Source organism: Caenorhabditis briggsae (genome assembly GCF_000004555.2).
Source record: "Caenorhabditis briggsae complete genome, chrII, whole genome shotgun sequence".
NCBI lineage: Eukaryota > Metazoa > Nematoda > Chromadorea > Rhabditida > Rhabditidae > Caenorhabditis > Caenorhabditis briggsae.
This window is the reverse complement of record NC_013486.2, coordinates 10,846,515-10,862,485: the sequence shown is the minus strand read 5'-3', so window position 1 is coordinate 10,862,485 and position 15,971 is coordinate 10,846,515. Positions and strand designations below refer to the sequence as shown.

The following is a 15,971-nucleotide window of genomic DNA, read 5'->3' as shown; positions in this document are numbered from 1 at the left end:
TTCGTTTCCTTATCAGTGGGTGTGCTTAACTGACCAGGGTCACATTTTTCGGCAAAATTGGGTGTTTGGCCGAGAAAATGTTGTTTTTCAATGAAATTAAGAAAGGATGTAATATTTATTATTAAAAAAAACAAATATTTACATTGAACATTGAAAAAATGGGAAAACGAGTAACTGAAAGACACAGAAGTAAAGCGAATGTTTCGAAAAAAGTGAACACAAAATTCAAATTAGGTATCTCCTTTGATGTTTGGATGTCCCTCGAGGTACTCACGGAAGCAGTAACGAATTCTGTCAAACTGTCCAATGCAAAGAGCATACTTGAGGTAATCGGTTGGAACTCCATTGGTTGTTTCACAGTATGCCATACAAGCTGGCATCACTCCTTGACGCTGACAGCAGGCGGTATGGTCAGCACGAGAAGAGGCACAATCCCACATTTGACCAACAGTTGGACCCTTTGGAGAACATTCACCGAGGTAGCCGAGAACCTGGAAATTTGATTTTTATTTAGTTTTTAGGGCTCAAGAAGTATGACTCCTTATCTCTGTGACACATTTTGGAGGAATTCCTTCTTTACAGGAGGCTTATTACAGATATTACGTCGGGATATTTTTCCAAACCCCTCTCGGAGGGTCCTTCTATTAAAGAGAGGTGCCGTTCTATTAAAGGGGCCCTTCTAATGCAGGTTTTACGGTATGAATCGACAAGAATCGACAAGTACTTAAAAATAAGAAATTTTGGAAAACTGTATCTCGTTTATGAACAAAGTTACAGACGAAACGAGCCGAAAAAAGCAGCTAGAGCAAGATCTTTCACGCATCAGCCACTTTATAGCTTATAATTTTGTTCATAGATAAGATACAATTTTCCAAATAGTATCAATTTGAGGTACTTGTCGAGTCCTATCATATGGGACCTAGTTGATTCAAAAATATTGATTCTAAAAGAAACTATGGCCGGGCCCGCGAAGAAACGCATTTCACAAGTATGCCAAAAACAGTTTACAAACTTCTCTGCCTGGAATCAACAGAAACCGTTCTTCAATTTTTTACCTGATCTGGTCGGAAAGCCTCAAAATCGCAATACTTTCTTCTACAATCCACATCAGCATCCTTCAACGATCTGCAGCAGACTCTCAACTTTTGATTGGCATTTCTCTTTCCTGGTACTCCGTAGCTGAAAACAAACACTTTCACCACTTTACAACCTTTCGATCTCACATTTGTTGAATACGATCTTGAACAGCGTTTTTCACTCCTTGTTGAGCTGGAAGGAATGCTTGTGGCTGTGGTTGAGCACCAAATCCTTGTGCTGCTCCACCCCACTGCTGTTGTTGGGGCCAAGCTGGAGCGGCCGGTTGTTGCCATTGATGGAATGGATTCCATTGCCATCCTTGGCCAGCGACAAGGACGATAAGAAGATTTCCAAGAATCAGAGACCTCATGCTGAAACTTAAAAATCTAGATTGGAACTAAAGTCAGAATGAAAGACTCTGGCAAAGCATGAAGCACAAGAGGAAGAAGATTCTCAGCGCGGATTATCCGAAAGTCTCAAAAAGTGAATCGGTTGTTGTTGTTGTTATTTGTTCAGTCTAACCACAAAACTAGAAACACAGCGTAAAGTAACGAGACCTAAACTGAAATTCTGACTTGAAACCGAATTTATAAAACAGAGACTATTACACAAGAGAAGAGTGTAAACTGAATTAGTCATCTAAAAAAAAGGAGTGATGTCAAAAGTAAGACTAAAAAGAAAAATGATCAAGCTGGGAGACTTTAACATAAAAATGTTTAATGAAAAGAGGAAATTTGTACTGAGGGAAAATTAAAGAGGGAGGGGCTGATTTTAAGTTCGTGAGATCAATTTTTGGAATTGAGGACAATGTGTAACAGAACGAATTTATAGGGAAACTGTAACCGGGAGTTCGGAAATCAGTTGATCAAAAAGTTACATGTGACTGATAATAATAGTAAGATGCTTCAGAATACCTTCACGTCATCAAACTATATCTTTTTTTCGAGTGTTGCAATTGAAAGGAAACAAAAATCGTTGTGATAATAAGATACACTTGATAAGAAGCCATATAACAGCAGAGGGAAAACGAGCGATTCGTATGGCTAGCTGACCATCAAAATGGCCCGAAACCGGTTTATCCCTTGTCACAATTGCCCAACGTCTTCTTCTTCTTTTTTCTTGTTTCTTTTTTTTGGCTTTCAACCGTTTTCTCTTTTTCGTTGAATTGTTGTTGTTCAGTTTGAAATTATTATAACACAGAAACCAAAAAAAAAAAACTAAGACCATGTCAAGTGAAATCACTCGGAATAGACAAGTTTACATATTTATTACCGTACCAGGTACATAATGGGGAAATAGATAATAATGGGAAACAAAACAAACAGGATAATATTACTGTCGAATAGCATTATGATGTTTCAAATGGGTACGGAAACAGAGACGGTATTTGTCGAATTCCGAAGTGCAGAATCCGTATTTCAGCATATCGGTTGGTACAGCTTTGGAGGCGTTACAGAAGGCACGGCACAAGGGAAGAACATTCTGAAATATTGAGAAAATAATCAGGGAAATTTTGGACATTTTTGAGTTTTGAATAGGACCTATTGTTCAAGAGTCTGGCACGGGTTGGGCAATAATTTCACGGTTATTGCAAGGGAAGAAAACCAACAAATTACTGGTTTCTTCCTTATGCAGAGAGAAGCAAACTCACCAATTTGCAGCGGCCGCGGCAGTCAAAATTCTGAAGCTTTTTAGGCCATTTTCTTGTACACGCGGACTCCAAGCCATTTCAGGAACTTCCATGAGCCTTAAATGTTGAGCTCTTGATTTTATTATGTGATTGTTAATGTTGAAGCGATTTACGAGATCAAAATTAAAGGTTTGAAATTTCCTTGGGTCTCGCTTGGCTGGTTGTGAAGTCCATGTGGACAAATATATAACCTAGAAAACTACAGCATTTTTGGCTGCCGCAACCGCAGTAAATTGCTGATTTCGCTTCGGTATGCATAAGAAAAAAACAAGGAAATTGCTGGTTTGTTTCCCTCTGAAGAACCGCATAAGACTGTGAGACAACGAAAGTAGAAATAGTCCACTTTTCAAAACTTCAACTCTTACCTGGTTTGTACAGCACTGAGTGTGATCATGTTTAGAACTGATACAATCCCAAACTCTGGATACTGTATTCCCCTTTGGACCACATTCAGCTATAAATGGAAGAACCTGGAAGCCTTGTTTTATTTGTTCGGAAGTTTTGCAAATCTTCTAACCATGAACTGATTGATGTTCGGGAAGTTACAGTACTTTGCCGCACATCCAGGATCAATTTGTGGATCATGAGCACAGCATGCTATCAATTTATCATTGGCGTTTTGAGAGACAACTGATCTGAAAGTTTGTAATTTCTACTAAATTTTGGGGATTCTAATCATTACTGGATAAAAAACATTAGAATAATCAGTAGATAGAACATGGTCATTGTATCGAATAGATAGGAGGAAGTGGGAAGAAAAATATCAAACGATTTGTTCTCGAGGGGAACAAATCCAGTCTTTTGTGTTGTTGTTTTATATCTCGCAATGCAATTCTCATTGACCAATGAATATAAAATTATTTTATTCTCACAATTAAACTGAAAATATCACCCGGATCAAAATTCACAAATGAAACAAATGAAACCAAATGAACAGTCAAAGGAAATAATGAGATCAAATTCAGTGGGGGAGCTTTTGTGGCTGCGTAGATTTGGAAAAGGTCATGATTTGTGAATAAGAGCAACGAGACCTAGAAGTGATTGACTACCAAATTCGGCATTTCTCGAAAGGATTCATAGGAGATCCTATGGGACAATCGAATTCCTTGGAGAACGCGGGAAGATTCTGAAGAGGTACATTCACTCGGAACATTCCAAGAGAGTGGACATCTGTATCCATAATATGGTCGATTGCTGATGTCTTTAGAGCTTCACACCAGGTCTAAAAACACAAATTCTGTTTTTCAAACTCTATTTTCAAAAACTTACATTAGCATAAGCTAAGAAGAATAACTGATTTGGACTGAATTCTGTCATTCCTGGAAGTCTTCTTGTCTCCTTTTCCCTGTCTAATTTCAACTGATAAGCCTGAAAGGCCACTCGAAGTCCTCCATTATCAGCAATATTCTCTCCAATTGTCATTTTTCCATCGACTTTTCTTCCAGTTTGAGGCTCAATTTTACTACCGTACTGTGCGACGAAACATTGCTTTTTCTTTTGAAATGTTGTCATTGTTTCAGTATGCCACCATCCACGAAGATTTCCTTTATCATCGTATTGCGCACCCAAATCATCATATCCATGAGTAATCTCATGACCGATTCCCATTCCGATTGCACCGTAGTTCGAGAAAGAAGGAGCATCAGGAACGAACATTGGGAATTGGAGGATTCCAGCAGGGAAAACTGAAAATTACAGACTAGAAATGAACTAACTAAACGAAGAAACTTACTGATTTCATTTCCAGTGAAATAGTGAAAAGCATCGACTGCAATTATTGGAGACGCCCAGTCAATAACTGATGGGGTCCGATGAAGTTTTGATAGAGCATCTCTGAAAAAATTCTCGAAATAGAATAGCCAAAGAAAGATACCGTACCTGTAAGCAGCTTTTTTCAAAGAAATTGCATTATCAAAGAACTGATTAGCGGTCAATCTGACACCTGCATACGGTAGAAGCACTGCAGTTTCATTCAGAAGAGAGTCAGGGAATCTAGAAAATTATTAAAACTTCCGGCATTGTGAAAACAAAAATAATTACCCAATTTTATGACCCATTGCGTCTAATTTCATCAATGCCGCTTCTCTTGTCGATTCGTCAATCCAATCCGCATTCAAAAGTGTTTGTTCCATTGCTTTCTTCAAATCACGAATCATGTCTTCCGCCTAAAAATGAGGATGGTTAGGAAAAAAAAGAAAGAAATATTATCTCGCTTACGATTTTCTTGTCTCGTTGGGTGAAAAACTTATGAGCGTATTCAGTGGAGAGAGGCATTGCGAGATTATCACGGACTTCACCAACACAAACTTCCCATAATGGATCCTGGGAAATTATATTCAATAAATGTATGGGATCCAAAATCAACTCACATCCGAACTGACTCCATACATCTTCTGACGGAACTCCAACATTGGTTTTCGATATTTGGCAGGAAGATAAAAATCATAATTTGACACCAAACACCACATCAAAAAGTTGTTGATCGAACTCAATGGTTTCGATTTGATAAGTGAATACAAGTTATCAAAATAATTCACATCAACGACATTTATAAGAAGAGAATCTGGCATTCTACCCAGATTACTTCTCATTTCTTCATTGAAAAATGCCTCCCAATTGATTTTATCATATTTCTTTTTGAAATCTCCAAATGTAATCATGTTGTTGATGGAACTGTGGTTTCGAGAAAGTTCGATTCTGGTCAGCTGGAACAAAAAAGTTATAAGATCTTTAGAAATTATGAAAACTCACATTAGCAATTCTTCTCTCAAAGTCAATAATATCATCGACCTGATACTCAATAACTCCTGTTTCATCTTCCATATCAACTCCCAAAAGGGACAAAAGAGACAGAATGTATTGACGGTAGTACTGTAGATAGACATTAGATGAAGGCACTTCTCGATAGAATTTCTTCTTTTCCAAAAACAATTTCGGTGGTGAGAACTAAAAATGAATTAAATTTTGAATTAAAAAAAAACAATTTTAAATACCATAAGAACATGTTTGTTACTGTCATCGAATGAAGAATGAACAAATACTCTGAATATTCCATCAACTCCATGTAATGCCAAATGACCAGCAAGTACTTCCCATTGGAAATCGATCGAATCAAACCGAGCGTTCGTCAGGAGAGGCCATCCGCCGAGATTCGAGATCAGAGACATGAGAGGTTGGACTCCCAAATCGTCTTGAGCAAATTCGTCCATACAAGAATCGTAGTGAATTTGGGCGAGTTTCATTGACCGTGTTGCGTTCTCTCGTGATGATTTTTCGAGAATATCTGGAAAAAAACTTTCATTGAAAATTTGAGAGAATTGGGAATTTCTCCATAAATGTTAGATACCCCAAAATCTGTAATAGAAGGTTCCAAATACTGTCAAGTTTGAGCTCAATTATTTCAATTCCTACGCAATAATATATCAAAAATGTGTTCACAACAAAAAACTGCTGATGCTATGAGGAACAATTTATCAGTTAACAACTTTCACATATTTTTGACAGGAATCGAGAGAAATCGGCTCAAAGTTAAAAGTTAGGAGGCCCCTCTATTACATTTTGTATGTGTATAAATAATTTTAAGTTGTCGGAAATTTTGAAGTTCCGAAAATTTCTGAAACCTTCCAAAATAAATTTTAAAAAATCGGAATTGCGGAAAATTCGAAAAAAAAACAGAAATTTTCAAAATTCAGAATATGGAAATCAAGAAAATTTCAGAAATGTAAAATTGGAAAATCTAAAATTCGAGAAGTTGAAAATCTAAAATTTGAAAATCTAAAATTCGAGAAGGAAAATTTTTAGAACCACAATTTCAGAGAATTCAAAATAATAATTTTTAAAAACCGAAAATTAAGACAATTTGAGAGGTTAAAAAATTCATAAATTCATAAATCCAAAATTTAAAACTTAACTTTGAGAGTGTACAATATATTTTGAATTCTTCAAAATTTCAGAATACGGAAAATAGAAAAATTTTAATTTTTCCGAAATCATTCAATTTTGGATTCCTCACAAATGTGTCAACTAACAAAACACTTCTGACATTATGATAAACAATTACCAGTTAACAACTTTTTTCTGTTTTGTCAGGAACCGAGAAAAATTGGCTCAAATTTGAAAGTTAGGGGCCCTTCTATTACAGTTTTTACGATAAGAAAAAGATCAATAAAATGTCTTTTTGGAATACTCACGTTTCAGATGCCGATCCATTTCTCTTTTCATCTCGCTGAGTACTGTAACTTTCTTCTCATGCTCCGCAATCACCTTCCTGGTTGCATATTTTCCACATGCAAACTCATAGAAATCTTCACACGGATTCGCGTCTCGATTCATATTATTCAAGTAGTTAGCAGCCAATCGAATACAATCCGGAGTGAGACATGTTGAATTATCGGATCCATACGATCCGTAATTGATATGATTCGATGATTTTGATTCATATCCATCGCCATCCGAATTTGAGCAAAGTTCAGAGCCTGGAGTAGAAGAGAATATTGGGAAAAGTACAGTAGTAGAGTTCATTGCATTCAAGAGAGAAGAACTATTTGTAGGTAGATAAGTGAATGCTTGCCATGTGGCCATTAAAAACTGGAATACCTGAGATAAGAGTGGAGAAACCATCTGAAAGGATTGCCACAATTGTGATGAATGATATTGAAATGAGTAGAGTCAATATGAAGAGGGCGGCGAACACTGCTGCTAATCGAGCATTTCTGCAACATTTTTTTCAATCTTTCGTCGTTTTTTTCCCTAATCGTTTCATCAAATTTCCATGTTATTATTTGCTTTTCACCCAATTATTCTCCACGTCATAATCTACACGCAAATGTGCCTGCTCAGACTGCTCAGACTGTGTTGACTCGAGAGACACATTTTCGAAATGGCCGTTGCGCAATCACGCAAGCTGGCTGATTAGCCGTTGTCCGAAACACAAAGTTTAGAGATTCAATAATTGAGAGACACAGGAATATTTTTGGAATAGAGAAAAGTGATACAGGTGAGGATGGAGAAAAGGTACTCAAGGCAGAAGGCTTTTGTAAATACGACAGAAAAAGTGCTGGGTGGTCAAAAGATTTGGAGAATGAGAGGGATAAAACTGGATCATCATGGAGCTCATCACCCGTTTTGAACTTTGGTTGGTTTTGTGATAGTGATATTCTTGTTTGGTGTATAGAAATGTGTGAAGTGGTGCATCATTGGTGATTGGTGTTTCAACAACTGGAAACTATGCCGTGGATCACAAAATGACTAGAGCTGTTGAGCGAAGAAAAAAGTGGAACAGGGTGAGAAATCATAAGATGATTATGGAGAAAGTGGACCTCTTTGATTTTAAAAGTATCTGAACATGTTTAAATTTTTAAAATAAAATCAGAAAAAACCTTAAAATACCTTAGAGTTCTTACTGTCTCGGAACTATTTTCAGAACAATGCACAACGTCAACCCTGTAATAGAAGGATCCGCACACGATCAATTTTGAGCTTGACAATTCATCACTTGACACCTTTTCCATATCTTTGACAGGAACCGAGAAAAATTGGATCAAAGTTAAATATTGGGGGGGGGGGGGGGCTGCTATTACAGGTTTCAAGGTAGGAAAATTCGTTACGTTACACTAAAAGGGATGACAATTGAATTGATAAAAACGACATTGAATATAAAAATCAATTGGAAGCATTTTCGCTTTTCTTTTTTTCAAGTGACAGAGAACTTTCAAAGAGAACGTACCGAAAAAACTCTAAAAGAACGCCACCACTAACTTTTAACTTTGAGCTCCTTGGTCTATTATCCTGTAAAACATATAAAAAATTTGTAGCCTGATAAACATCGGTCGTATTATGATAAATAATTTATTAGTTGACAACTTTTTTGATATCTTTCGAAGGAATCGAGATAAATGAGCTCAAAGTTGAAAGTTAGAGCGGCATTCTATTAGTCTTTAAAGAATAAATGTTTAGAACAAATTCCTTTCACAGGGTCTTAGCAAGTTGAAACACCAAATAAATACGTTTTCTCAAACTGATTTTATTGTTTCATCATTGTCCACCCCTTCATTTTTTCTCAGCATATTCTCAATTTTTTGAGCAAGAAAAAACGAGGAATCCAGTTTTTTTCTGCCCTCTAACATGGAAAGTTATATGAATCGAGACAGAGACTGAGAGCCATATTTGAGAGCATTCGAATGTAACAATGCTCTTTGAAAAGTGACCGAGAGCCGCGCCCGCTCACCCACGAAAAAAAAAGAGATTGAATTCAGAAATTGAGACAGGTTGGAACAAATATTCTTCAGGAAAAAAGTAGGAAAAAAGAGATCCAAGTTTCTTGGCATGGAGAGATTTCGGGAAGGAGAAAAGTATGTATGTTGGTGGGTTAGGCAAAGATCAAGTGTCAAGAAATGAATAAAGTAAGCTGATATATTTGAATAGAGAAAGAACAATTAGACTCTAGGAGATCTAGTGGAATATTGTTGCGAAGATTTTGAGAAATCTGATATGGAAATTCAGAGGTCATGAAGCTACAGTAATCCGAACTGAAGAATAGAAAAGCAAATACAACACAGTGGTTTAATTGTAGTGTTTTTAATTTGAAAAATGAGAAATCCTCACTTTTTGTTCCTCTCCGATATTTTTGTGATCGAATAGTCGATCATAACAGTTTTCGCCTTCTTGTTCATGTTGAGAACAATTGTGCGAATCGAATAATTAGGTTACCGTAGTAGTTGATTACGCATAACAAAACCTGAGTAATTGCTTGTGTGTGTGTCGTAGTGATAATAATGATAATCAGAAAGTGTCAGGTAGTTTTCGCATGCGGAGAGAGCCAGAAGGTGCCAGACAATCGGATTGGCACACAATCGGTTTGGGAGGAAAGAGAGAAACACGTTGCTATTGGGAAGTAGAGAAAAAGAGTTGGCTCACACGGGAGCACAATCGGACTCCACCCCTGAACGGAGCCGGTTATTTCCTGGAGGCAATTGGAAATAGTGTGTGGGATGAAGAGACGTAGAGATTACCGAATTGGGAATGCTGGTGTTGCAGTTTTGCAATGAGAAGTTTTGTAAAAGGAATTCGATAGAAAAAATTGTCTGACTAATGCAGAACATCAGAACTTGCTTTCAATACGGTATTTGATTACTTGCTCGAATCCTGCAATAGAAGGGCTCCCTAATTTTTTTAATTTTTAGCCAATTCTTCCCGGTTCATGTCAAGGACATAAAAAGGCTGTCAATAGATAAATTGTTTATCATAATATCACAAACATTTTATCAGTTGACACATTTTTGAAATCTCGCACAGGAACCGAGAAAAATAGAATAAAACTTGATAGGGTTGGGGCACTTCTATTACAGACTTCACGGTAGTCGTACTACTTTTGCAGATTGAATTGACTTCCGACCTGAACTACTTTTCTCTTGAAAAACAAAAAAAAAACAACAAACGATAACTTTTTAGCATTAGGACCTGCTGATGATGGATTGCTTCTCCAAGCAATTATTTTTAAAGTGTCTAGAAAAATAAGAGAAGCTAACAAGAAAACGGAAGAAAGATAAATCTCCAAAACCTAGGAAGAGCATCGAACGAAATGGTAAGAATCAAATTTAAAAAAAACTTTAGAGTCTTACAAAAAATCTAAATGTTAGAATATCAAACCCTCAGAAAAGAATTAACTCTTGGAACCTTCGAAACACGGAGTTTCAGGAAGTCTTGAACTTCCAAACTTCGGAATTTCCGATTCTCATTTTACAGAATTTCGCAATTTCAGAATTTCAGAACTTCAAAATCTCAGAATTTCAGAATCTCAGAATCTCAGTATCTCAGAATCTCAGAATCTCAGAATCTCAGAATCTCAGAATCTCAGAAGCCGAGAAACTCAGAATCTCAGAATCTCAGAAATTTTCAGATTTTCAGCATTTCAGAATATCAGAGTTTTAGAATTTCGGTATCTCAAAATTCCAGAATTTCAGAATTTCAGAATTTCTTAATTTCAGAATATCAGAGTTTTAGAATTTCAGGATTTTTCAATTTCTGAATTTCTGAAAAGTATAATTTCAGCGACTGGACGGTGAGCAGTTCCGAATTTGGAAAAAATCTGGAATTTGAAAAACTTCAAGATTTTCGAGAACGAATATCGGAAATTCAGAAGTTCAAAAATGAGAACTTCCGAAATCTCAGAATCTCAGAAAAAGGATATACTCTCTAATTCCCAGTTTTTATCCCAAAAAACCATGTCATGAGTTTCTATTTGTTCCAGAAATAACACTAATAAATGGGCCGTGATCCAGACCACTTGAACCTTTTCTCTCTCTTATCATACCAAAATAGGTTTATCTTCTCTCTACCCGCAATCGGTCAGTTTTCGAAATGTTTTCACACAAAGCGCACCTTTTGGCTACTTCTTTCAAGTAGCCGACCCTTCTTCCTCTCTGTGTGTCCGCTCACAAATATTGACATTATAAGGAGATTTGGAAATCCCCAGATTTATAAAAACCTCATATATACTAGTTGGAAACGGAAGGTGTTCGATTTCAGAATGTAAATCTCACCGATCGGGAAAATGTTCCAAGTGACTGACATCACTGGATGAGCAATCACTGATTACTGTAGCTCCGGAAGAATTGGATCTGAATTTTTCAACGTTTGTTTCTTAAAAGAAACTAGACAAACCTTGCTCCTCCACCGGAGCTCGTCGTTATAGTCGTTGAAGAAGTATTTTGGCGACGGCTGAAAATACGAAAAATGCAATAAAACCTGTAACAGAAGCGCCCCCACACTGTCAAGTTTGAGTTAATTTATCTCGGTCCCTATTAAATATATCAAAAATGTGTCAACTGACCAAACACTTCTGATATTATGATAAACAATTTATCAGTTGACAACTATTTTATATTTTTGGCAGTTACCGAGAAAAATTGGCTCAAAGCTAAAAGTGAGGAGGACCTAATTTTTCCAGACTTTTCACCAGGAAAAATAATTTCTGAAGAAACTGATCCAGTTTTTCATGAATAATCTGTACAGAGTTCAACTGGACATTTTTCGAGAGGGGCCCTTCTATTAGAGGGATCCTTTTGTTAAAGAAGTCTTTTTAATACAGGTTTTACGGAATCAAAAGTTTTTTCCATAATTTTTCAAAAAATCAAAACCTTTAGCTTAAACAGAAGAAGGATTGTAAGCGAGTTTGGAAATCAAAAAAAAATCCATGCTACGAGATTACTCACTTTTGAAGGATCTTCTCCTCTACCGACACAATTTTGATATCGTCAGAAGCGTCGACAGCGCCCAGTTTGACAAATTTAACAGTAATGAGTGCACAGATTACTGTAGGCGGCCCGAAATAGGCGGCGCAGAGTGGACCAAAAATGGTTGAAAAAGGAAGAAAAACGGTGGGGTGAGAGATAGATAAAAAGAGATAAACAAAAGGAGAAAATGCTGGGCTCAAGTCAAGAAGTTCACTGTCTGCCTCGCACTTGTCCGTGTCTTGTTCTTGTCCTCCTGCTGATGACCGACATTTTGAAGAGCATGTAGATAAAAATAGTGGGGGAAAATGAAAGGTTTAGACATTGATGACTGTTAACAAGCTATTTCTTGAGTAGCTTTGTGGGCGCTAAGAGATTTCGACACAGGGTGGACAGTCGAGGCGGCGATTTAATGTTTCAAAGACTAACAATCCTAGAAAGTTCGTTTTTTGAACCACTTTTCTCTTTTAAAGACAAGATTTTGGTTTTGATCTTTTGATTTATTTTTCTCGGACAAACACATTGTTTAATTAATGGAACCAAGAGTTTCAGACAGATTCTGAATTCCGAAAATTCCAATCAGAATATTTCCGAAGCTTTTTTTTCGGGATTAAGAATTTATGGACTACGGTAGGTTAACATGCAAAAAGGTTCATTACGGGCCCCCGAGTAAGATCAGTTTAAATATTTTTTGCGTTTTCGAAATCTTTTCTTCAATTTTTTGCGCTTTTGTTATGGGGTTCCGAAATGCGGCACTTTTCGAAAATTGGAATACTCCGAAATTCCAAAAAATTCCAAAAAGTTCATTCCGAACTTCCTTGGTTTCAGTGAAAACAACTCGAAAAAAGAAGCTCAAAATCAGCAAAAAGAAGCTCAAAATTAGCCAAATCTATTTCCGATATAACTGTTGTTTATGAACTGAAATAGAACAGCTACAGTAATCCTCGACTTAAAACACTCACTTTTTCTTGTCCGTCAGTTGAAATCCGTATGATGGATTGAATGCAAAAAATGAGTTTTTGTAACTCCAACTCGCTGTCGTCATCGTATTATTTTCTTTCTTCTTTCGAATGGTCATTCTGAAAAATGCTTAAACGAATCAGCAAAAAAAAATTCCAGTACATTAAGTTACAAAAATACCGTAAATACTCTAATAGAAGGACCCGCACACTGTCAACTTTGAGCCCATATATCTCGTTTCCTTTGAAAGGAACGAAAAATCTGTCAACGGATAAAATATAGTTGATATTATGATGAATAATTTATCAGTTGACAACTTTCTGATTTCTTTGACAGGAACCGAGATATATGGGCTCAAAGTTAATGGTTCGGGTGACCTCTATTAGAGGAAATAGGTAATCAAAACTTGCCATTTCATGAATACCGGTAAAAAGAGAATAATTGGGGAAGAGAAAATCAGATGAAACAATGAAATATATGATATATAGAGTATTTTCTATGCTAAAAATGCAATAGATATGGGGATGAGACAAAAAATGGCTGCTCGAGGAGATTTTCAAGTGGATCGAGATTGGGCGGAGACACGCATCGAGACGGTTTGCAATGACCTCTCTTGGAGCATTTTATATTGAGCTCTGATCGAATAAAAAAGATTGAAAGTTTCAAAATGCAAAGCAAGAACGATTTCAAAAAGAGGGTTTGGAACTAACTATACATTTGAATTTGCACCTGTGCTCGAAGCTCTCCTCCCCCACTCAAATCTCTGTTTTTTTGTCTCGAAATGGAAACTTAACAAGTGAAACAAATAGAATTAGGGGTCGTAATTAGCCACGGAGAAGGAGGCAGGTGAATAGAACAAGCAAAACAGTAACATTTGTTAAGCCGGATTGAATTTCGAATGTGACGGAAGGAGAGGTGTAGAGAGAAAAGGGGAGGGGGAAGAGACTTTTTTTAACTGGGTTTGATTAATTTTCGTAATTTAAAGAATTTTTATGTAATCAAAAAGTGAAAAGTTTTGAACAGGTTGTTTTTGGAGTTTTCCAGTAAACACTCTAATAAAACGCCACCCTTACTTTCAACTTTGGGTCAATTTATCTCAAGTTTGAGCTAATTTATCTCGGTCCCTATTAAATATATCAAAAATGTGTCAACTGACCAAACACTTGACCAATTTATCCGTTGACAGCTTTTTGGTATATTTGACAGTAACCGAGATAAATTGGCTCAAAGTTAAAAGTTAGGGATGTTAGAAGGTATCCGGTATCTTGAAAATTAGATTCAACGTGAGAGCATTTAAAAAAAAAGAAAGTTTACATTTTTCCGTGAACCAGACATAGAATATTTTCTATTCGACAAAAAAATATTTTTTGAGGTTTATTGCGTGAACTATCCACAATTTTCCCCGTAGTTTTAAGAGCAAAGATCTGGAGCAGAGATAAGAAATCGCTATAAAAGGGAAGCGAAGACAGGGGAATCTTCATCGAGTACTACACTCCATCAAATTATCGCCATGGCTCAATCCGTCCCACCAGGAGACATCCAAACCCAACCAAATGCCAAGATCGTCTTCAATGCTCCATACGACGACAAGCACACCTACCACATCAAGGTGATCAACTCGTCTGCCCGTCGTATCGGATACGGAATCAAGACCACCAACATGAAGCGTCTTGGCGTCGACCCACCATGCGGAGTCCTTGACCCAAAGGAGGCCGTCCTTCTCGCCGTCTCTTGCGATGCCTTCGCTTACGGACAAGAGGTAACGATTCGGAATTCAAAAGGAATTCTTCTGAATCTCTTCTATTTTTCAGGACACCAACAACGACCGTATCACCGTCGAGTGGACCAACACCCCAGACGGAGCTGCCAAGCAATTCCGCCGCGAGTGGTTCCAGGGAGACGGTATGGTTCGTCGCAAGAACCTCCCAATCGAATACAACCCATAAGATGATGACGTCGTCTTTCAAACCGCGATCTCTCTTTGTCTTTTTTAGACAATTTAAATAAATGATTAGGTTTTGAATGTCTTGTTTTATTATAATAGCAAAAAATGTGAGAAATGATAAAATAAAACTGAAAACAAAAAGTTGACATAACCATGAGATGGGCAAGATGTTTTTCTCAAAAAGAGCACAGAAAGAATGAAATGACGGTTTCTTTGTCTACACCTATCCGGTCCTTGGCATCCCAGAAGGTCATCTCTAGAATCGAATCCAGTCCCAAGAGACACTGATCCTTGGCTCGGCCATTCTGAAGACAATAAAACATATTGTATTGACCATCTCGTATTTGTTTCTTGTTCGTTTCAATTCGTTTCAATATATCTGTGTGACTGTCGGCAAGTAGACAACACTATGAACTCTTTTTTGTTTGTTCTCCGAAAACGATACCAGAGAGGGGGGAAAATTGAGACGGAAGAAGATGGGAATAAGAAGAAGAAGGTGACAATTTGGATATATGCTAGTCTAAAGAGTCTTGTTTGTTTTTCAAATATCCTTGCAATCCCGTGAACGGACTTCACAAGTTTCAAAAAGTTCAACTTGTACTGTTTTGTGTGTTTTGATGAAAGAAAGGAAGAGATTTCCAGGAACATTCGAATAAAAATATTTATTTCATTTATTTTATCGAAGAACATAACATCAATGACACAAGAATATTACTGACTGAAAACTCCTTTTTTTCCTAGCAAATCTGAAAACTAAAGAAACTACCTTTTCAGTTTTTCACAACGAATCTGAAAACTAAACTACAGTAATCCTTAATCCTTATTTTCAGAATAACACCAAAATTTCTACTACAGTAATCCCCATGTCATGTATTCAAATTTTAAAAGTGAATCCAAAAACTACAGTAATCCTCATTTAATTTTTTTCATTCCGGAAATGAATGGTTTTTATAATTTTTCTTTGTCATTGAAATGTGTTCTTCGATAATAGAAGATTTGATCGTTCAACATGTTTATTTGTTTGCCATAGAATACCGTTACAGGTGATTCAACCTACCAAAATCTTAAT

General features: G+C 36.7%; 5 protein-coding genes across 5 annotated transcripts; 1 reads left to right on the top strand and 4 right to left on the bottom strand.

Annotated features, from left to right (window-relative positions):
• Positions 1-230: 230 nt before the first annotated feature.
• Positions 231-1,447, bottom strand: CBG20612 (the record flags this gene model as incomplete). The annotated part of the gene is made up of 3 exons (XM_002631414.1): positions 231-491; positions 1,056-1,179; positions 1,224-1,447. The coding sequence occupies 3 exons, from the start codon at positions 1,445-1,447 to the stop codon at positions 231-233; spliced, it is 609 nt and encodes a 202-aa protein (XP_002631460.1).
• A 962-nt stretch (positions 1,448-2,409) lies between these two features.
• Positions 2,410-3,493, bottom strand: CBG25658 (the record flags this gene model as incomplete). The annotated part of the gene is made up of 4 exons (XM_045242657.1): positions 2,410-2,559; positions 3,133-3,237; positions 3,285-3,402; positions 3,450-3,493. 4 exons carry the CDS (start codon positions 3,491-3,493, stop codon positions 2,410-2,412), a joined length of 417 nt encoding a protein of 138 aa, XP_045100342.1.
• Positions 3,494-3,812: 319 nt separating this feature from the next.
• CBG20611 lies at positions 3,813-9,438 on the bottom strand (the record flags this gene model as incomplete). Its single annotated transcript, XM_045242656.1, has 12 exons — positions 3,813-3,989; positions 4,037-4,452; positions 4,500-4,600; positions 4,646-4,759; positions 4,808-4,932; positions 4,985-5,089; positions 5,137-5,472; positions 5,519-5,713; positions 5,761-6,050; positions 6,958-7,242; positions 7,364-7,479; positions 9,371-9,438. 12 exons carry the CDS (start codon positions 9,436-9,438, stop codon positions 3,813-3,815), a joined length of 2,328 nt encoding a protein of 775 aa, XP_045097091.1.
• Positions 9,439-11,303: 1,865 nt separating this feature from the next.
• On the bottom strand, positions 11,304-13,075 carry CBG20610 (the record flags this gene model as incomplete). Its single annotated transcript, XM_002631412.1, has 3 exons — positions 11,304-11,385; positions 11,429-11,485; positions 12,960-13,075. The coding sequence occupies 3 exons, from the start codon at positions 13,073-13,075 to the stop codon at positions 11,304-11,306; spliced, it is 255 nt and encodes an 84-aa protein (XP_002631458.1).
• Positions 13,076-14,467: 1,392 nt separating this feature from the next.
• On the top strand, positions 14,468-14,903 carry CBG20609 (the record flags this gene model as incomplete). Its single annotated transcript, XM_002631411.1, has 2 exons — positions 14,468-14,716; positions 14,769-14,903. The coding sequence occupies 2 exons, from the start codon at positions 14,468-14,470 to the stop codon at positions 14,901-14,903; spliced, it is 384 nt and encodes a 127-aa protein (XP_002631457.1).
• Positions 14,904-15,971: the final 1,068 nt, after the last annotated feature.